Source organism: Adiantum capillus-veneris, chromosome 22, assembly GCF_014529385.1.
Source record: "Adiantum capillus-veneris isolate H3 chromosome 22, ASM1452938v2, whole genome shotgun sequence".
Taxonomy (NCBI): domain Eukaryota; kingdom Viridiplantae; phylum Streptophyta; class Polypodiopsida; order Polypodiales; family Pteridaceae; genus Adiantum; species Adiantum capillus-veneris.
In genome coordinates, this window is record NC_140952.1 from 115,764,027 (window position 1) to 115,787,113 (window position 23,087).

Sequence of the window (23,087 nt, forward strand, 5' to 3'; positions counted from 1 at the left end):
CTGCAACCATGTATACTTGCAGTATCGCTTGGACCCCAAACATCTGTGTGCACCACCTCAAGTGGCTTTTTACATACATTGCGCTCATGTGGAAATGAGCCCTTTGACTGTTTTCCAAACTGGTATGCTGCACACACTTTATGCATACCATCCACCTTGAATTTGGGCAAACCTTTTACAATTTGTTTTGATTGCATGTTGCGCAATCTCTGCTCATTGACATGGCCAATGCGTTTGTGCCAAATGTCAACATCAGCCACAACACCTGTGCCCTGTGCAAATAATGCAGCTTTTACCTCAGGCATGTCTACGTTCAGCGTAAACATTCTGCCCACACATTTGTCCTCTGTGATCAGCTTACAACCATTCTGGAAATCTTCTACATAACAGCCATTTGGATTGAAGCGAATCTGCAAACCCTGCTCAACCATTTGTCCAATAGAAACAAGATTCTTTGTAATGTTTGGGACATGAAGTACATCTGCTAAGTACTTTGATTTCCCACTCTTCGTATTTAGAGGTATGTCCCCTACATGAGCAATGGGGTGAGCTGTGTCATCTCCTGTCTGCACATAGCCTGACACATCTGGTTTGTGCATATCTCTAAACCACTCTCCACGAGACGTCATGTGATTAGAGGAACCTGAATCCACATACCAAACATCATCTTGGGTGGAATTCTCTGCAGTCATTGTATTCATTACATGCTGCATAACAAACATGCGCTCGTTTTTGCTGTCATCTGCATCTCTGCTAGTAGATGCATAGTTGCCTTGTTCTCTCTTTCCACTTGCTTTTCCCTTTGGACAGTCACGTGACATGTGACCTCTTTCACCACAAGTCCAACATTCTCTGCTATCTGGAGTATGTTGTTGCCTCCTTGATCCTGCACCACGACCTCTTTGACTCCCCCTGCCTTGAGACTGGTTTCCCCTGCCACCTGTATTGTTTTGATTTGATTGACCTTCCAGAAATTGGCCCCTGCAACCCCTTGGGCCTCGACCACGACCTCTACCTCTACCTCTGTTGGAGTTAGAATAGAAGGCCTGTTCAGAATTATTTCTGCCATGAGAAGAAGATGTGTCAAGGTTCTTCTCCTCAAGAATAAGCATAGAAATCAAATCTTGGAACACGGGGATGTCGTCTCTTGTATTCATGGAAGACCTAAAATGTACATACTCATCTCCTAGACCATCCAAGCATGCACGGACAATGTCATCGTCTTCCATTGAGACTTTAATAGATCCAAGAGCCTCAATGATACTCTTGATCTTCAAGGCATAATCATTGATTGAGAGGTTGTTCCTCTTAACCTGATTTAGCTCCGACTTTAGTTGAAGCTTCCTGGCCTTGGTGTTCACCTCGAACACTCTGCTTAAGTTTCTCCATGCAATGGCGGGGGTTTCAGCATCCTGTAGATAGCCCATCATGCCATCTGTGATGCTCATAGAAAGCCAATACATCACTTTGCTCTGGCTTTGTTGCCAGTCCCTCAAAGCTTTCCTTTGTTCTGCTGTAGCATTTGCCTCGGGAATCTCTGGTTCCTTTTCATTGTCTCCTTCTACATAGTCCCAATAACCTTTTTCTTTTAGGAAATTTGTTATTCTGAACTTCCATGCAGGGTAATTATTTTTCTCAAGCTTCTCAGTAACAATCTGACTGAAACCGTCAGACATCTTGAAGCACTAAAACAAAATAGCTGCAATCTGCAAAAACCTGCAAATCTGTTGAACCTGCTATCGTGGTACCTGTAACGCTTTCTACACTCAACGAGTGTCCACAATCAAGCGTACATACAACCACTGTACTTGTACAGTAAATCTGTGTATACTGCACTTTGGAGACCTGTTCAGAAACTTGTGCGAAAAACATCTGGTCGTGGATTGCGAACGAAGGGATTGTGATGCTCTTGCTCTCTTAGCCTCTCTTGCCTGCACCAGGCTCTGATACCATGTAAAGAATGAGGATGTAAGAGAGCTACACAAGACAAGCACAAAGCACACAGAGATGAAAAGCTTCTTCTTTTTCTTCACAGAAAAGAGAGTACAAAATGACTAAGTGCTAAAGCTGAAAAGTAGCACATATGTACATGCGGTCACTAAGTGTGAACTCGCTAGAAGCGTACTAGGCTGGCACTATAAGTGTAGTCCAGCTGTAGAATCACTGGCAGAGATCCTCCGTGTCGGTCACCTAACGCGCCAGTGAGTAAATGCCGTAAGCGGCCAAGACCCGTAGTGGATGCCATCTCAAGGTGTAGAGCTCGACATCTCAACAACCACTTGCGGAGGCAGTTCTAGCAGCACCCAATAGGGACGTAGCCATTACACCCGTCATTGGCAAACTTTGGTTGCATTGTCAGGGGTATTTGGGGCATCAGGACTTTTACATAATGCCTTTGGAAGGTTGTGATGTTCTCTTAGGAATTCCCTGGCACCACAAGAACAACACCGTGGTCAATTATCGGGTGAGGAAAGTGACATTGACTACAGAGAAGGGCATAACCATTGTACTTGATATTAAATTGAAGGGCGAGTCTGTCCCTATTGTATCGGCTTCGGCCATTTCTAAATTAAACAAATCCAGTCTGTTTGTTTACTCGATTATCATGAAAGAACTGAATGATAAGGATAGGACAAATATGCTTAAACTTGATAAAGAACGCCAAGATTTTCTCCACTCTCACACCGATTGCTTCTCAAAGGGCCTACCAGGCGAGTTACCACCTGCTTCTCCTGAAGATCATACCATTCATCTGATACCTGGAAGCACACCACTGAACTAGCCACCTTATCGTTTGAGCTGAGCACAGAATGAAGAGATTATGAACCAAGTGAAAGACCTCTTGGAAAAGGGTCTTATCCAGCCTAGTACTTCACCGTTTTGCTCTCCAATGTTGTTGGTTTTGAAGAAAGACGGATCTTGGAGAATATGCATCGATTATAGAGCTCTCTACAAAATCACCATCAAGAACAGATTTTCGATTCCTGGGATCGATGATGTACTCGACAGATTACAGAGATCCTCGTGCTTTAGCAGGATTGATATGAAGAGTGGATATCATCTGATCAGAATCGCGTCGGGAAACGTCTACAAGACAGCTTTTCGAACGACTTTTGGGTTATTTGAGTTTTTGGCGATGCCTTTTGGTTTAACCAATGCTCTTGCAACATTTAACTGGATGATGGGCAGGAATTTTCGAGAGTACAGGCTATTTGTTGGAACTTTCTTTGATGACATCATTGTTTTCTCCAAGAATGAGGCAGAACACAGAGATCATCTTCTTTAGGTCTTTCAAGCATTACGAGATCACAAGTTAGTGATTAATGCAAAGAAAAGTGAATTTTTCCTACAAGAGATACACTTTCTGGGACACATTGTCTTAGCAGCGGGAGTGCAAATGGATCCGGCCAAGATAGAGACTATCCGTGATTGGCCCGATTTCAAGAATGCCCATGAAGTTAGAAGCTTCTTGGGACTGTGTTCGTACTATAGGCGGTTCATTCGAAAGTTTGCAAAGGTTGCATATCTTGACACAGAAAGGAGTCCCTTTCTCGTGGGGACCCACAGAGGTGATGCCTTTCAGACATTGAAAGAGAAATTGACTACGGGAACAGTTTTGACTTTGCCGGACTTGCAAAAGTCATTTGAAGTATATTGTGATGCTTGTGGTCGTAGTCTGGGTGCGGTCTTAATGCAAGAAGGCCATGTCATTGCTTACGAGAGCCGATTGTTCTCAAGGCCGGAAATGACAGCACAAATTTATGAGAAAGAGCTTTTGGCAGTGATCCATGCTCTTACTCAGTGGTGACATTACCTACTCGGAGCGGATTTTACTGTCTTTACAGACCATCAGAGTTTGCACTACTTCTTGTCACAGAAGCAGCTTTCGAAAAAGCAGATGCGGTGGGCGAAAATCTTGTCACAATTTCACTTCCAGATTGTCCATGTGCAGGGACAGAAGAATGTGGTGGCAGATGCTTTGTCTCGGAAGCCGTTGGTTTTGGCTATTTTTGCGATACATCATAGGAGCTTCAAGGATATGGTTGATCAGTATGCCACAGATACAGATTTTTGCAGATATTTTCACACGGATATGGGATGGGGAGATAGTAGTAGGATATTCCATTCAGGATGGCTACTTCGTGAGAAAAACCATGTTGTGTGTTACATAGCCGCTGAGGGAAAAGGTTATGACTGAATGTCACTGTCCACCTTTTACGGGTCACTGCAGCATTGCTACCACCATGAAAGGGGTAGAGAGGATACTTCTTTTCACCGAGACTCAAAAAGGATGTGGAAGAGTTTGTGCGCAGTTTCTTAGTATGCCAGAAGGTCAAGTTTGACAGGCATAAAGCATAGGGATTGTTACAGCCTTTACCCATACCCACCCGCCCCTAGGAAAGTATTGCAATGGATTTCATTTTTGATCTCCCGAGAACACAGAGTGGTCACGATGGTATCTGGACTGTTATTGACAGATTTAGCAAACAGACTCATTTCATTCCAGTGAAGAAGACAGTCAAGCCGGATCACTTAGCGAGACTGTTTGTGGTCCAGAACTTCAGATTACATGGCATGCCTGAGACGATTGTTTCCGATAGAGACCCCAGATTTACGAGTTTGTTTTGGAAGGCAATTTAGGAGAACATTGGCACGTGGTTGCATTTCTCATCATCGTTCCACCCGCAGACTGATGGGCAATCTGAGATTGCAAATTCAGTGGTTCTAGATTTATTGAAGTCTTATATCTCAGATCAGAAGACTCAATGGGAAAAGTACCTACCTTTGGTGGAATTTACCTACAAAAACACGATACACTCTTCGACGGGGAATGCGCCATTTGAGATTGTTGAAGGTGCTGCAAAGGTTCCACCCTTCCCAAGCACGAAAGATAAGATTTTTGAAGCGGATTTTCACGTGACACATCCCAACCCTATGTGTCCGTGGACAAGCTACACTACAGCAGGGTTCAGTCAGTCCGATCAAGTTAGATTAGCAATAATCTGGCACTTTTGTGAGTCTATTCGTAGACCATGCATGCCCAGTCACTTAGCATAGATGCATATCCTCCGGTTGCACACAACATGATCATCGGAATTCCCATCATAATCCATTAGCATCAGTTAGGGAAATTTTCCAATGCATTTAGCCTATTTTCCTATTTTTTGGGATTTTCACTTACTATTTTTAAGTGACTTTCCAACAAAAGTAGGTAGGGTAATTTTGCTAAGTTAATATATAAGCAAACCAAAGTTCACACTTTCTGGCAGAAGAGGCAGCAGGAGCTTCCCGCTCAACAAGCAACTTCTCAAGCAGTACCCCCCCTCATGACCCCCCATCGCCATACCTTCCATCACCCTCGGTGTTTTTCCCACGACAGAACCTAGCAGCATTAGCATTTTTGTTTTTCCTCAGCCATCGCCAGATCAACCATTGCCTAGCGATTTCCCACTCCATTTTCAGCCAGCGTTTTTCCATGCAAAAACGCCAGCAGACCTCAGTTCTTCCCAGCGTTTTTCAGCCCATCAAAAACACCAGCAAATCCACAGTTTCAGCATAGAAGAAAACGCAGATTTCAGCCATTGCAGAAAACACAGATTTCAACCATAGATGAACGCAGCTTCTCATCAGAGGAATAGTAGCAGATCAGCCCCCATTCAGTTGCAGATGATCCCCCAAGTTTAGCCCAAGAAAACGCAGCCAAAACAGTCATTTTCAGTCACCGAAACAGTCCAAGAGTTCAGCGATTAGAAGATCTCAGATTTCAACCATCAAGTCGTCGTCGTCATCACCGTCGTCGTCATCGGCATAGTCCAACTTGCATCAGTCCATTGCATACGCATTGTACACCTTTGTGCAATCAAAGTAGACCACTCTCGCCGACGAGAGTGGGGCCTTCGGAGGAGGGTTTTACAACCTCTCGGTGTCGTTTCTCTTCTCTCTCCTTCTCTCAGTCTCATTCACTTGCACGCACAATATCCACTCACTTTGTTCGTGATCATAGCACTCTCCATAAGACGGAAAGCTCTCTCTTTCCCTAAGGACAAAAAGGAACCTTGAGCAATAAAGATCACTGATCTTGAGAAAGTACAACACTCATTCCGCTGCACCTAACATTGGTATCAGAGCTTTGGAAGTGTTCTGCATTACTCAAGGAAAGAACCACAAAAACCACAAGAATTTTTTTTGCTTATTGCGATTGCACGAACCCAAGTTCGCTTGGGCGTGGCGATTCCTAATCGTGTTTTGTTGAAGAGTGGCAGGAATCCCAAGAAAGAAGGGCTTGTCCAGCCTCCCTTTGTGTCTCTTTTCACTCATTGAGAGCGGACCGTGCACTTAGCGGCCGGCCAATCGACGTGAGGAGGGAAAAAACAACCTTGGTGTGAGCGCAAGGCCGCTAAGGGGTGCGCCCATAGAAAGGAGTAGAACTCGGGTGAAGAGAAGGTCCTTCTCCAACGCGATTTGCAACCGAAAGAAAACCTCAAGAACCCTAAGAACCCAAGACCCTCAAGACTCAAGAACCTCAAGAACCTCAAGAACCCAAGATTCTCACGAATCAAGGACCTCAAGAACCTCAAGACCCTCAAGAACCCAAGTTCCTCGCGAGCTTCAGACCCCAAGAGCATAGTGCATGGTCGTCACCCGAAGCGGCATGGATACTTCACATTCAGGTGATGAGCATGAGAGAGGCGACGAAGGATTTTTCCCACTAGGAGATTTTTCCAACTCTCCCCCTTCGCCATCTACGCTAGATGCTATGGAGGCAATGATGAAACAAATGATGGCCATGATGGATAGACAGGAAGACGAGTGCCTTGCTTTAGAACGTGAGCACGACGTAGGAAAAGAAAGAAAAGAACTAAGGAAGGAAGAAGCGGAAGCAAGAAATGCAGCATTGGAGGCCGAGCATGAAGCTTGACGAGAGCTACGCACTCAAGAATTGCTTGCCCAAGTCTTAGCCTCGAAGAACGAACCACCCAAAGATCGTGGGAGTTCTTCAAGTGGCACAAGCCACGATGCGGATTCACACAACCCACTCACAGAAAAGTTGATTTTCAGTAAGTGTGACAGTAAGATGGATGCTACTGTTATTCATTCTTGGTTGCATCAATTTAATGCTTATTTTGCGACAACTAAGAAGACAAGAAATAGCAAAGTTTTGACGGCAGCTATGTACCTTGTCAACGATGCCATTAATTGGTACCACGCATGGCAAGAGGCACAGCTAGCTGCGCACCTAGAGGCAGCCGACGATTTCACGCCCCTCTCTTTTAGTTGGGCTGATTTCCAAAACAAGCTCAAGGCGCGGTTTATGCCACCTCAGTATCTTGCACGATTGAAGGACGATTGGCGCGCTCTCAAGCAAAATGGTATGCCGGTTATGTCTTTTTCTAATCGTGTTTTGCAGCTAGGTACCCAACTACACATGTCGGGTGAAGAGCGCAAAGAGGCTTTTCTCTTTGGATTGGACGAGTATATCAAGTACAATGTCGAGTTATTCGATCCAATCGATCTCAACAAGGCGGTAGCGATTGCTCTTGTGCAGGAGATGAAGCACAACAAGGGAAAGCCTAAGGAGAACAAGACTTCCACAAGTACCTCGTAGACTCCTCAGAACGGTAAGAACGGTAAGAATGATAACTCTTCTAACCAATCTACCAATAGTCTCTCATCAAAGAATTCTTCCAATAGATCTAAGGGTAAGGCTAACACAATTGCTAAACCTAAGCTTACTTCAGATGAAAAGGTAGCACAAGGAATTGTAGGAGGTCACATCACTTCGGAAGAACAAAGCACTTATTCTAAAGAAGGTCGTTGTTTTCATTGTCACATTAAGGGTCACATAAAACGAACATGTCCTAAGCTTGAATCGAATGAATCTATAGAACCCACAATACCCACTACATTTGTCAATGCAATGAATGATAACACGATTGTGCCCACAGTTTCTCAGGACCCTCCCATTGATGATTCTCTCATTAAATGTTATGGTCGTACGTAGGGGCACCGTTTTGTCATATTGTTTGACCCAGGGAGTATGCATGATGTGATCAGTTCCTCTCTTGTTGAGAGAGCCCGCCTCGAAGTTAGTCCGAGATCTCCTATTGAGGTCTCTGGCTTTCGTCCTGGTATGGACGCTCTCATCACCGAGGAATGCCTTAATGTGTTGTTTGCAATTCAACAGACTGCCTTCACTAGAAGATTTGTTGTTTCTCCTCTCTCAGGATGTGATATGATTTTAGGCATTAAGTGGTTTCGTGAGACTGATGCTGTCATAAAATTTGCGGCTAACACTATAACTCTCAATGCCGACAGTGATTCTCCTATTGTCTTTCATGGAGAGGACATTGCTCCTTATCCATCTCTCATTGCTACTATGCAAGACAAGGTTGAAAGGATTCGGGATAAGGAGATTCTCTCAATCTCTTTTTCTCCATAGCATGACACACAGGATTTGCATGAGAATGAGAAGCATGATGATTTGAATGATAATGATTTGCATGATGATTTGGATGACAAAGACAAGCATGATGATTTGGATGAGAAAGACAATCATGATGAATTGCATGAAGATGATGTGATTGTTCACAAGGATGATGTGTTAGTGGATGCTTTTCCTAGCGAAGCTAACCTCGTTGTAGATTCGATCAATCACGAAGATCCGATTTTGTCTTTCGAGTCGAGTCGAGGTCCAAAGAACCCCCACCGGTTCAATCATTCAGGACAAATCGATCTTGGCTCTCGAGCCTTGGTTTATAGAACCATCACAGGAAGTATTGTGTGTTCACATGATTGATACGTACGCATTGTTCGAGTGTTTCATTCGTGACGGTTTTCTGTATTTTAGTCAGCATCGTTATGTGATCCCTTTTACTAGGCATGTCATATTGTATGTTGAGCATGTTTCTCTCATGGATGAGCACAAATGTATGTGGATTTTTTGTGAAAAGCTGAAAAGTTTGTATGTAAGGAAGTTGCATTCCATGTCTCTTCCTTGGCATGACACAGTTTCCGAAAGAGCACATGATAGTATGAGCGCCAAACATGGGCACTTCCATTGTGATTTGCCACAATTGATTGATTTCGATCAAACAGAAAAGATTCGAGCGCATTGTTTGCATGTGTTTGATGAACGGGTTGTCACATCGTCTCTATGTTCATCTACATTGCATACACAGTCTTTAGAGAAGACAAGATGTTTTTCCTTCACTTTACATGGAATGGGTATGTTCATGGTTTTGTGTTGGAGATGGTTTCAGGAATTTTCAGCCATGGAGATTCTTGAAGACGAAAGAAGCAGGACTCTCAACAAAGTTGAAGCAATGAAGGAGATTCGGAAGACTTTGGGTCGCTTTCTGCGCGGCCCAAAGAAGCAAGCGTTGCAGACCTTTATGAAGTTCAAGTACCGCACGACCCACACATCAGAGTGGACCGGCGAAGAGTCCCTTCCAGGATTCCGGATGCTGTTGGCGATCTCCCTCAAGACAATCTCAGGACAATCAGGGGAGTAGTGACCCTCTTCACCAAAATTGTAGCATCTACCTTGTAGCCTTCGTCCCCTGCCTCTCCCAACTGGCCGCTCTTCTCTTTGATTCATATCCTCAACTCTTGCAATTGACTAGCAAGATCATGCAAAGCCCTGACTGTAATACCGGATCAAGACCTTGAACCACTCGTTCCACTCTATTCTCCTTGGGAAATCTCATGCATGCGGCCCCGAGGACCGTCTTCATGGTGTAGGCAAAGGCCTTGCTCGAAGCCGAGGTGTCGCAAGCCATCTCCTTGGTGGGATCGGCCCCTTGCCCTAGGGCATCCAAAAGTTTTTTTTTTTAAAATAAAATAAAAAACTAACGCCTCACCTCATAGTGATGGCGGCCGTTGTCTACGCAGAAGAAGAAGCAGCCCATGGCGCACCGTCCAGGCCGAACCAAGGGGCGACTTAGTGTCGAAAAAGAGTCCATGGGGTATGGCGAATAGAACGAGGGAGAGAAGTCCTGATTTGACTGTGTTCGTCGCCTCCCCGTTCCTCGGCTAAGAACCGCTTCCCGCGAGCTTCCATATCGGCCTTGCTCGGCTCTGCAGGGGCCGTTTCCTGCGGCCGGGAGAGACAAAGATATCGAGAGAGGAAGAGACCATCTGATGGCCATCCAACCACGTCCCCTCCATGGCTCGTGAGAGAGAGAGATTCCGGGAGAGAGGGAGAGAGAGAGAGAGAGAGAGTACATGCCTTGAGAAGAAAACCATGCCTTCTTCCCCGCCATGCCTCCACCCTCCTTCCTCCTCTCCACCTTGCTCTGATACCAGTGTAAGAACCCTAGGAGTTAGAGACCTGGATCCTCTACCCAACCGTCCATACTTATAGGCTCTTAGCCCTAGGATCCCCTATCCACACTGCTAGCTAGTTCGTGGCCGGGGTCCGTGACCCCCCTTTAGGGTAGGGCCCTGCCCGTAGGACCCGTGTCCTGACAGATTCATATTGAGAACAAGATACAAATATATAGGTGAGACCAAGTTGAGTAGAGTGAGCCATATATAGCTCCAACACCCCCACTCAAACAAAGGTCTCTAGCTTTGGATGAAAAAACCCTTGGGGAGTTCAAGGGAAAAACCCAAGCCCCTATATAATGTGAAAATATGAAAGAGCGATGATGATGTGAAAGTGAATTGTGCATCTATGTACAAATATACAAGTGACTCAAAGATCACAATGTGCAGATGTGGAGAGTGCATAGTGCATGGTACCTATAGGATTACAATGTCATATGTACAAAGCTATTACAATAGCAAGGAAGCTAATCTAGAAAGAGTGAAGCCGAAGAAACTCCAAGCTCCGAGCGCAAGAGGATGAAACTTGACTCATTGAGGCCTTTGGTCAGAATGTCTGCAATCATCAGGTCACTTGGATAGTGTTTAACCATAATGGTTTCTTTGCGTACTTCATACCTGACATAATGATAATGGACAGCAATGTGCTTTGACTTATTATGTTGAACATAGTCTTTTGCAAGACTAATAGCACTTTGGTTGTCACATCGCAAGGGTGTGCTAGAAAGAGGAGAGTGACCAATATCAACCAGCATTTGTCGAAGCCATATCAACTCACGAGCTGCAAGTGATGCCACAACATATTCTGACTGAATCCTAGAAACTGCAACACAACATTGTTTCTTGCAGGTGCAAGAAACAAGACAACCGTTTATAAAGAAGCAATTTCCACTAGTAGATCGCATAGATAAATGTGAGCTTGCTCAGTCTGCATCTGTGTAACCCAAAAGATAAATAGATTTCATGGAATCCGATGTGAGTTTTCGACGATAAACCAAACCAAAATATGTAGTTCCTTTCAACTATTTCAATACACGCTTTGTTGCAGACCAATGCTAAAGAGAAGGACGTGCAAGATGTTGTGCAAGATAATTAGCAACAAATAGAATATCAGGACGAGTATTCATGCCAAGAAATTGAAGACATCCAATCAAGTTAGCATAAGGTTGATTCGTGACAAGTTGACCGCCATTGTCAGAAGTGTTCTTCGTAGGGCTCACAAGACAAGGTGTGTTGGCCGAATGTATGGATTCCATACCAAATTTTTGAATAATATTTGCAATAAACTTTGGCTATCAAAGGAATAAAATACCTTTTGTATGGTTTCGTTGGATCTGAATGCCAAGACATGAGTGAATCTCTCCAAGATCCACCATATCAAATGCAGAAGACAATAACTTCTTCACTTGCTGAACAAATCTCAAATCATTGGAAACAAGGATGGTATCATCCACATAAAGAGCAATAATCACAAAGCTACTACCTTGGCGTTTTATGTGTAAGTTGGGGTCTGAAGAGCAAGATATGAATCCTTTAGAGGTGAGAAAAAGATAGAATTTTGTATACCGGGCTCGCGAAGCTTGTTTGAGACCATATAGTGCCTTATGGAGTTGAGCAACAAGGTCTTCTTTACCTAAAATAACAAACCCTTCTGGTTGTTCCATATAAATTTCCTCTTCCATGTCACCATTAAGAAAAGCAGTTCGCATATCTATTTGATGAGCTTCTAAATCAAATTAAACAGCAAATGCTAATAAAACTCGAACACTTGTAATGCGAACAACTGGTGAAAAGGTCTCTTGATAATCAACACCAACTACTTGGGAGTAACCTTTTGCAACTAGACGTACCTTGAACTTGTCAAAAGATCCATGTGCTTTTGCTTTTGTCTTATACACCCACTTACACTTAATAGCTGTACGACCAAGAGGTAGTTCAGTTAGTATCCATGTACCTTTAGAGATAAGAGAATCGTACTCTGCTTCCATAGCCTCTTGCCATTGATCCTTTTGTGGTGAAGAGATAGCTTCATCATAAGTAACGGGATCTTTAGAAGTAGAGAAAGCAATATCGTCATCATAAACATGACATAAGCCATGTTCAAAATCAATAGGCAGATCAACAAAAATATCAATATCATCATTGGCAACATTTGGGATGGATGGTTGTGAAGAGAAAAGCTTCTCTATAGGAAGAGTTTCATCATCTAAAAGAAATGGAAAAGCTTGAAGCAATGATTTAGTATCATCAGAACATCCATGGACCATCAGCCTGCCATAAGTTGTTCGTCAAAAGTGGCATCACGATTCACAATTACTTTCTTGGAGAAAGGGTCATAGAATTTGTAGCATTTGGAAGTGTCAGAATATCCAATAAAAATAACTTCAAGACCAGGAGCATCAAGCTTTGTTCGTGTTTCTTTGGGAATATGAATATAAGCAATGCATCCAAAGGTTCAAAAATGAGATACAGAAGGAATGTCACCTGTCCATGATGTGATGGGTATCTTACCAGAGGGTGCAGTAGTAGGAAGATGATTCTGAATAAATACTGCTGTCAAAGTAGCTTCAGCCCAAAAAACACAAGATAAACCAGAATGAATCAGCATACATCTTACAGCATTGAGAATAGTGCGATTCTTTCGTTCAGCAACACCGTTCTGTTGAGGTGAATATGGAATAGTGTGTTCATGATGAATTCCATTGTCAGCACAATAAGTCACAAACTCTCAAGAAACATATTCGCTTCCATTGTCACTACGAAGCTTCTTAAGTTGACGACCGGTTTGAAGTTCCGCAGCCTTGTGAAATTGTTTGAAAACAAAGAAGGCCTTAGATTTTTGTCTAAGTAGAAATACAGTTGTATACCGTGAGAAATCATCAATGACAGTAATGAAGTAGCAGTATTGTGATCTCGAAGAAGGTAGAGGTCCACATATATCAATATGAACAAAATCCAATATGTCATGAGAATGAGTTGTATTTGAAAGAGGAAAGGGTTTATGATTGTGTTTCCCAAGAGCACAAAATTCACAAATTCCCATATGGGGATGGGCTTTAAGATCTATGCCATGAACAAGATCACGACGTTGAAGATCAAGGAGTTTTGAGAAATCAGCATGAACAAAACGATGATGCCATACTTTCCAATCATGATCGCCTGGAGCAGTGAAAACATTTGCTACAACATCGTTGAGAGAGAGTTCAAACAAATTATCGTTTCGAGGAGCAGTGGCTATAGTATGTCCATCTTTCTCAATTCGGCATTTGGTATGATCAAATCCAACAAACAGACCAAGATCAACAAGTCTAGCAACTGAAAGAAGATTACGTTGAAGATCTGGTACATGTAATACTCCTCGCAAAATTCGAGTGGAAGAAGATAAGGTACCAAGATATAAGTCTCCAATACCCTTTACTTGACAAGTAGTATCATCAGCAAGATAAACAACACATTGAACTGGTAGTGGATGATAGTTATGGAGCCACTTAGACTGATATGTCATATTTCTTGTAGCACCAGAATCGACAATAAAAAGTGATCCATCATGTACATGAAGTATTCTGTTTGGAGCAACTGAACATAGGACGCAACTTGTTTCTGGTACAATATTGTTTCGATATTCAGTAGCATATACTCTATTACGATCTGTGTCGAATCGACACTTATAGCACATATAAGTGAGATGATCAGATCGTCCACAATATTCACAAGAAGAAGAAGAAGAGTCTCTAGATAAACGTGGTTGTTTCGTGGTAATATTGTGTTCTTCATCATATTGACGTGCCCAACAATCATCTTTAGTATGGCCATTTCTGTTGTAGTAAGAACATTGCTTATTGGGAAATTTGAGACGAGAGAAAACATTACCACGACGGCCACCTATGCGGTTTCCTCGTTGAAATGGACGCCTTTGAGCATAAAAAGCACGTTCCATCTGTTGTGACTCAGTCTCCTCTTGTGAAATCATAGCTATATCATGACCAACATTACGACGTTCTTGATGTTGAAAGTATTTAATTAAAGACATTCTGGCTTGGTTGAAATCTAGACCATCTTTATTGGAGAGAATAGTAACAATGTTATCATAAGAGGAGTCCTTCACCGTATCAAGAAGAAGTATAATCAGTTGTTTTTGTGGAACAGAATCACTGGCAGTAGCAAGTTGATTAAAAATAGATTTGAAAGATTCAATATGTCCCGTCATGGCAGTACCAACTTCATATTATAAATTGTTAAGCAACCCTCTCAAATAAAGTATTTCTGTAATAGATTTCTTCTGAAAGTTTGCAATAAGGTACTTCGATACGTCGTGGGAAGTAGGCAGTTCATACATATCAAGCAAAAGGGAATCTGTAAGAGTAGAAATAATATACCAACAAGCTGCTTTATCACGTCGTTGCCAATCCGTAAAGACAACATTCCAATCTTCAAATATAGGTCCTTCAGTGATAAGCACGTTATCATTATTCGTATCAACAGGCTGAGGCAGACAAACACGATTTCCAAGAACAACATCAGAGAGTTCATCATCTTCAAGAATTAACAACATCTTTGCTTTCCAGCCTGGAAATCCTTGGCCTTGGAAAGGAGGAATAAAACGCTGTCCAGAAGGAAAGCCGTTGACGAGAATAGTCATAGCCATATCTTGTTGCGAAAAGACGTATAAGACAAGATCGCAGAATCTGCACACCATATATGGTGAAGGCCGCAATTGAGAATGAGAGAAATATGAGGACTGCGTTCTGTCAATAATAAACGCAAGAAGGATGCTCAATGAACGTCCAAAGATGTGAGAGACGTCACCCAAAAAAGCAGGAAAAAGGAGATGTTAATAATAAAAGAGTCCTCAAAAAGAGTGGCGTGAAACACAAGACTGACGGCCACAATACGAATAGCAAAAAGCTAAATTTGCTCGAAAAAGTTAACGCCAAAATTAGAAAAACGATTGCGGACGCTTCACGAAGACGCACGACGAAGAAAGCTGTGTCAAGCTCAATTGAAGTAAAAACAGCATAACTTTCTGCTGCGAACTCCAATTGATGCAAACCTAGAACTCAAATCGAAGAGCTCGAGGAGATGAACAGCTTTTGGATCAAAAGTTCCACTGCACCATTCCGCGTTTCCCGTTTCTCCAAATTTTGAGCAGAAGACCCCCAAAAATTGAGATGAAGTTCAGGGTGTCATCAACAGGAAAACGTAATCAACGATTAGATTGATTAGCAATAAACACCACACAAAACACTAATCATATTCTTCTTAATACAAAACAACCACAGTTAACAAGAATCAACGCTCAAAAATAAAATTTGTAGCAATTTTGAATCTTACATGAGAATCGCATACACATATTGTTTTGTCACCATGAATTGAATCGGCGCGTGATCGTTACCGCTCTGATACCATGTTGAGATGTAGAGAGTGAGAGAGAGAGATGAGACAAGAGACACACCATGTATGCTCCCAAAGACCGATTCATATTGAGGACAAGATACAAATATATAGGTGAGACTAAGTTGAGTAGAGTGAGCCATATATAGCTCCAACAGATATAGTGTAGCTTAATAGGGCATGGAGGTGAGATAGTGAAGCCCATTTGGAAGAGACAAACTTTGTAAATTTTGTACTAGCTTGCACTTGACCGACTTCTCCTCCCTACAAGACTTCGACTTCCCAAAAAGTGAGCCACATATGATTCGAAATCTCTAGGACTGGTATTTCTTTCATGAGCTAACCATGTGGCCAAGTATTTTAGATCATTTTTCTCCACACTGTGTGCATTGTATGGGTGGTGGAAATTGGAAAGACAACTTTCTTCCACCACCTTATATGAACATGGACTTTGGTCACGTTCACTTAGCAAGATAGCTTGGAAAGGCAAATCCTATATGCAAATTGTCCACTCTCATGTGGAGTGCACCATTCACACATCACAATGGAATACGCAAGTGTAAGTGCCACAGAGTGGAAGTCTTCTCTCTCTCTCTCTCTCTCTCTCTCTCTCTCTCTCTCTCTCTCTCTCTCTCCAACACACACACACACACACACACACAAACGTCGCACGAAGAAAAGTCTTCCACTCTCTAGGTTGGCACAAAGGTCCACAGACTGATAGCTTCTTTCCCAAAACCTCCAAGTTTTTCAAGGAATAGGGAAAAGGTGCCAATTTAGGGACACTATGATGCAAGATGGCATTTTGGATTAGGATTTTGCAAATCTAGTTAATTTTAACATTTGAAAATTGCATCAAACTCCTCTTGACAAGCCAAATTATCTAATAGAAAGGTCGGTATTTTTACAGTTTAATTGAGTGACACTTCTCAGAAAATCATATCAAGACACATATGCAACATTTCAAACATAGTCCATTTTTTTGTCTCTAAATTGGGGGTGGACATGTTTCCCTATGGAGTTGTCTTTAAAGTAGCTCTTTCAACATCCCCCCCGCATTTACTAATCGACACCATAATTTTAGAAGGAATCTATGGTTGAAAATCGACGTCGGGTGTCAATGAAGATCACAATAGTTGATCGTAAATGTGAGCTTTTTGTAAACTAGGTGTAAAATTAGGCTAAACTGAGCTCGTTGTAAACTTGCATGTCAACTAGATGAACTATGAATTGGACATGAACTTGACATAAACTCGAAGCGGACTTGGTGTGAACTAAGATAACGGGTAGGCCAAAACTACTCAATATGATTTTATCGTTTCCATTACGTAGCAAAATGTGTGCACAAGAGTAGTGGTAAGAGATTCATCTTTTGACAGAGATATCATGAAGTAAAACCTCACCCAATCGATATTTTTTTCCCCAAATGAATGAAACGGTCCACAATGAACAACGATCTTGGACCGTGGATTCCCTTTCAAAAAAGAGGTGTCAAATAGTGCCCTCCCACCCCTTCCTTTCACTCTTTCTTCCGTCATCTTCTTGGTGTTCACAATGGTGGGAAACAAATAAAAACTATGTCACTTTCTTTTCACCTACCACTGTGAGCACATACAAAAGAGTGCATTCTCTCATTGATATAGACCACATGGTCCAAGAGAAGGGATCAAGGGTTCAGGTCTAAATTTGCATCAATATCTAATGAGAATCATTGCCACACGGTAGAAAAGCAATTTTTGCACAAAAAGTAATCTCTACACAATAATTACTTTCAGCAATGAGGGTCGATGCCTTTTCTGTGTGCATTAAAGTCATTCTAGAAGTAGATTTTAACATTTATCGTTGAGAATGAAATATGCACACCATTAAACTCTTCCTACCTCAAGGAGACGAGTAGATAAACATCAAAATGTAATTTTGACACATTGTGTGTAATCTCTGCACAAGCAAGGGAAGCATCTCTCTCTCTCTCTCTCTCTCTCTCTCTCACACACACACACACACACACACACACACACACACACACACACACACACACACACACACACACACACACACACACACACACACACACACACACACACACACACACACACACACACACACACAACCAAGTGTGTTTTCTCATCCAATCACTCTCATTCATCTTCCCTATAATGGATTGGGATCTAGAAAATGTGGATCATGATCAAGAGGTTGAAGATTTCTCTGACAACAAGTCAAGCAATGTGAGTAGTGAAAGTATTGAGGAGGACTTTGAAGTACTTCATGGAGACGATTTTGTACTTGTGAAGATTCTCCTCTTGATGATCACATGGTTAAGGTATTTCCGGATCCAAATCTCTATATTTCCAAAACATATTTTTCCTTTGATAGAGGGATATATAATTACATGATAAGAGTACTCCAAAGTGGCTTGGTGAAAACATTGCAGACTCTCAAAAGCTATGACTCTAGAGGCATGTTGGATTTAAAGAAGAGATGCAAGATGAAGGATGAGCTTCATGTTGGTGGACATGATGAGGATGGAAAACTTTATTTATATCTGAGAGATGTGCTAATGTTGAGAGTTCCATGTGTTGAATACTAGGAGAGTATTGTTAAAGTTGCCCACATTGTTGAAGGATCAAAACACCAAGGAATTAATAAAACCCTAGATTCAATCAAGTCCAAGTGGTGCATTGATATTTGGAACCATGGTATATCTACCACGTACATCAAAGTGTGTATACACTCTTGTGGGTGTAGCAACACAAATAAACCTTCTCATACATGATCATGGCATCAAAAAATGGACCTGGATAAAGAGCCATTAAATGTGATTAACACAAACATATCCGATGTAGAGAGGCACACTAAAAGACCATCATGACCAAGCACAAGACAAGGCTAGTGAGAGCCCACTCTTCCAAAAAGTATGAAACATCAAAAACTATGATCGATTACATATTCCATCAAGGAGGTGCGCTTCGATGAAGGGGAAAGAGAAAAGAACAAGAACATCAAAGAAATGTGGTTGTCCATTTAAAGCACAAGTGGTAACTACATATAGGAGTAATCATGTCCAAATTTATCTAAACACTACTCATAGTGGTCATGTTCCAGGTTCAAGAAATGATATGTATCAAAATGTGATTGTCAAAAGAATATTTCAGATGGAGTGAGCCTCTCTACTTGAATGTACTACTACTACCTGCAAGTTCTTTATGAAATTGGTATCTTGTCTTATAAAATGCATTATCAAGGTAGCACTTTATCTTGGATTTTAAATAAGTTGCTTTATGTATAACATACCCCATAGATGATCAAGTTGATGTACTTCGCATATCAGATGATGATTGGGTTTCTATGTACATGGAGTCTATGAAATTGTGCAAAAACAACAAGGTGATAGCTTTGTCATAAGTTACAAAGAGTAATTAAGATTATTTTGTGAAACATACTTTTTTAATGCAGGTGGCTTATTGACAACCATATAATCCAAAAGCAACTAACAACAAAGAAAAACCTTTTATCATGATCATTCAAGATGACTGGATGTTGCAAATGGCCAAGCGTTAATCTATAAATAACTCATGGGCTATTGATAGCACATTTAAGACAAACATATCTGGTCTTCCATTTTATGTTGCAGTGTTGTGCCAAACCAACAAGGTATTGGCCTACGAGTTTGGTTCATTTTGTGTACGATAGATACAGGTTGTCGTCATGGCATCATTGCTTTAGATCTGACTCTAAATATATTCTTCAAGAGGATGGGCCACATTCATTCATCCGCTATTGTAATTGATAAGTCACAATAAGTGCTAGAGGCAATACTGAAGGTCGTGGATGAAGACCCGCATATATAGTGGAGTATTGATGTCAATGGTGCTCAGTACCAAGTTGCAAGTCGAGTTCTACTTTGTTGGTTCTATACTAATAAGCCATGGATAGAGGATCTTCTACCTCATGTATTATATTGCTAAGCTACTTAATTGTAACTATTGATATAATGACACAAGTGACCACATTATATGCATTTTGTTTTGAAATGTAGGTTCCAAAGGAGTTAAGGACAATGTTTTGCAACTTTGTCAAACTTAATGCATTGTGCAACAGAGCCAGAGTTTGAGGGCACATTTCAAGATCTTCTTATGAAGTACTCACAATACCCAAATATAGTTCGTTATGTCACTAATGGATAGTGTGGACATAATTGCATGTGGAGACCCCGATGGACAAGGTTTGGACAAATGTTTAGACATGGCAATGTTGACACCACAAACTTGGTGGAGCGCTTATGGAAATATATTAAGTGTACCCTTTTGGCTGCTCGGATTAATCGATCTACTTGGAGCTCTTGCATGCGCTTGTGGGTGATTTAAAGTCTGGAAGTCGCATTGGTGGTACTCTTTTGAGGTTTCTTCAACAAAAGCAAGAAATATGTATTTTTATCTTTCATGATCGTTAAAGAAATTTTCATATTGAAGGTTAACACTAGGTTGGTAACCTAACAGGACATAAAAGTGTCCTTTCAGGGTTTTGGAAAAAACCTCCAAAACCATAGTAGATCCACTCATTTTGTAAAATCCTTTCATGAGGTTATAGTTCAAGGCCTACTACACATGGCAAAAATAAGAAACTTGTAAAATTTCTCATCTTTTGGTCACACCAAGCCTCCAAAGTTGATGGACCAGTGCATTTTCATCAAAACAGTCATTTCTTACGTTTTGTTGCATAAAAATAAGATTAAGGATTTTTGTAGAACTTGAAAAACTTCCCTAGTTAACTTAAATGGGTTGTTGATTAGAACATATGATTGCTTATCACTCACTAATTTTTGTTTTTCCAAAATAAATAGGTACAAAAAAGTTGAATTTTTACCATTCTGCAAACCCATCATCAAAGTTTCTATAGCCACGCTCAATAAAAATAATATATGCATGTTTTCTTAGTTCCCTCTTGTCCTTTATGTTCATAAGGAGCCATGGACCATGTCAAAAGAATAATACATCTCTTACCAAGGGGAATCTTGGGGACAAAGATGAAGTGTTAAATACAGCAAACATGAAAAAACTGGGTTCAACATTATGAGTTGTAGAATCCCATAGAAACTATTCATCAATATCTAGCCAAATTTGATCCTTATGACTAGATATGGTTACTACCTACAAAATGCATGTAGTTGTCACAAGAAACTAACAATATTGAAAAAGCTATACTTAATATACTAGAATGTTTCGTTTTCTTCTATAATTGAAAAAATCAACCATCGTTGTGTACTATGCAAAATAGGGTATTAGGTGCCCCAAAACTCAAGGAATATTAGCTTTATGTTACAATATGAGACATAGAAAATCAAAAAATCATTTGGATATCATGAAATCCACCAAAAAAATCATAGAAGAGCTAAAATTGGCTAAACAACAGGATTTGACAATTTTTGTAATTTGGTCATAACTTACAACTTTAATATTTATTTCTCCCTAGAAGCATCAGGACATGTTGAGGACTACTAAAGATAGTTCTCTAGCATTATAGACCTCACAAACATGAATTCTAGAGTGGTATAGTTGCAAAAAGTTGAAACAAGCCAAAAACGGGACCCGTTTTTTCACACAGTTTAGGTTGTGAAATGTTGTGCAAGGACAATGTTAAAGGTGGAATTGATATTCCACAAAAATGTCGAGTTTTTTTCAGCTCATGAGACAACTTTCTAGATAGATAGCACCTCAAAATCCATTTTGAAACTCTTGACATAATTTTAGGAAAATGGTCACTTAACAGGACATAAAAGTGTCCCAGGACATAAAAGTGTCCCATTACCAACCTAGTGTTAACATTCAGTTCTAAAATGTGGTTTGCATGGCAGTCACGATTTGGTGTTTGAGGGGAGGCAAAGATGCAAACTGCAAAAATACATGAAGAGGAGAGAATCTTGTAGAGGTTTCTAACCACACCATCTACCTTCAATATCGCAAATAAGTGGTCCCTTCTCTTCAAGGTTCAAAGCAACTTAAATATGTATCATGTTGACAGCTAAAAACTACTTTCATGCGAGGAAATTTGAAAAAATGCGACAAGATTACTTTAATCCAGAGCTCAAATATTTCAGCTCTATTACAAAAGTAGCTTTTGCATGCTGTGTCGAGATTAATTTCTGTATATAGAGCACATAATAACATATCACAATGTACATAAAAGATGTAGCCAATCAATCGAACAATGTTTCCGTATTCTATGTGTAACACCATCGTTCCACTTCACTGACATACAAATGTAAACTCTCAACCCATATTATGTACAACACAAAAGGCTTCAAAAATTAGATATAGCAAAGATCTTTTGACGTTAACATCGATACAAAGTGCCAATTATATCCAAAGTCAGCCTTCGATACAAAAATAGTGATCACAATAACATGGGAATCTAACCCCGTCGACTAAGCCCAACTCAAGAAGATTGCAAGAGAAAAGTAACTCCCTTATGATACCTATGTTAAAATGAATACGCATAGATTGTTTACTTTGTTAATTACACTTGAAAGATTTACATGCTTAGAGTAAATCTATGTTAGTAAAAAATTGATCCATGTTCAAGTTGTGGCTCTCACATACAAGGCGATCATGGCTTACCAAGAAAGTAATGGTCTTGACATGCGTAAAGTTAGATGTCGATGATGAAACAGACTACAATAACAATCAAATTACAACTTGGATAAAATATCAAAAATTATCACTATGAAGAGAACAAGAGTATGCAGTTAATTTGAAAAAACTTACAATGGAAGACTCATCCTCGCAATATTTATTGTCTTCTTTGTTCGCACTTTCATTTTTCTCTCAAGGGATGTGAGCATCATGTGGAACCCCATAAGCGTGAGGTTCGTATCCACGTTTAATTCTTTCCTCTATCTTTGCTACCCTACTTGGCATGTCTGCTTCCCTTGCAATCTTTTGTGCTTTAATCCATGCCTCTTCCCACTGTCTTTTGTATTTTCTTTTTGGGTCAAAGACTCTTTCCCACTCTCTAGTTTCTCGCTCATGTAGGCCTTTATGAAACTTTCTTTGTGACGCGCTAACTTTATATGCAACATCCTCAAACCTTGTTATGCATTGGCGTTTAAATCTAGGTTACACTAGTTTTTCACTAGTTTTAGGTCACTCTGAACAATACTCTGGAACGTGGACAATAGTGATTTTGTGCACATCCTTTAGATGTTTAATGAGAAGACACTGCCTTTTGTGTGAGACCTTTTGGTCAATACATATTTTTTATGCATGACACTCACCAATCACTTTTCCACTTGCCCCCATAGCCTCATGAATGGAGACAATTCCTGACAATAAACAAAAAAAAATCATTGAATTTTACTAATCCCTATTACA

At 40.9% G+C, this 23,087-nt stretch overlaps 1 protein-coding gene across 1 annotated transcript; it reads left to right on the forward strand.

The window, feature by feature from the left end:
• The first annotated feature begins 17,873 nt into the window (after window positions 1-17,873).
• On the forward strand, window positions 17,874-18,191 carry LOC147430070 (uncharacterized). Its single transcript, XM_086495567.1, has 2 exons — window positions 17,874-18,040; window positions 18,152-18,191. Exons 1-2 carry the CDS (start codon window positions 17,874-17,876, stop codon window positions 18,189-18,191), a joined length of 207 nt encoding a protein of 68 aa, XP_086351693.1.
• Window positions 18,192-23,087: the final 4,896 nt, after the last annotated feature.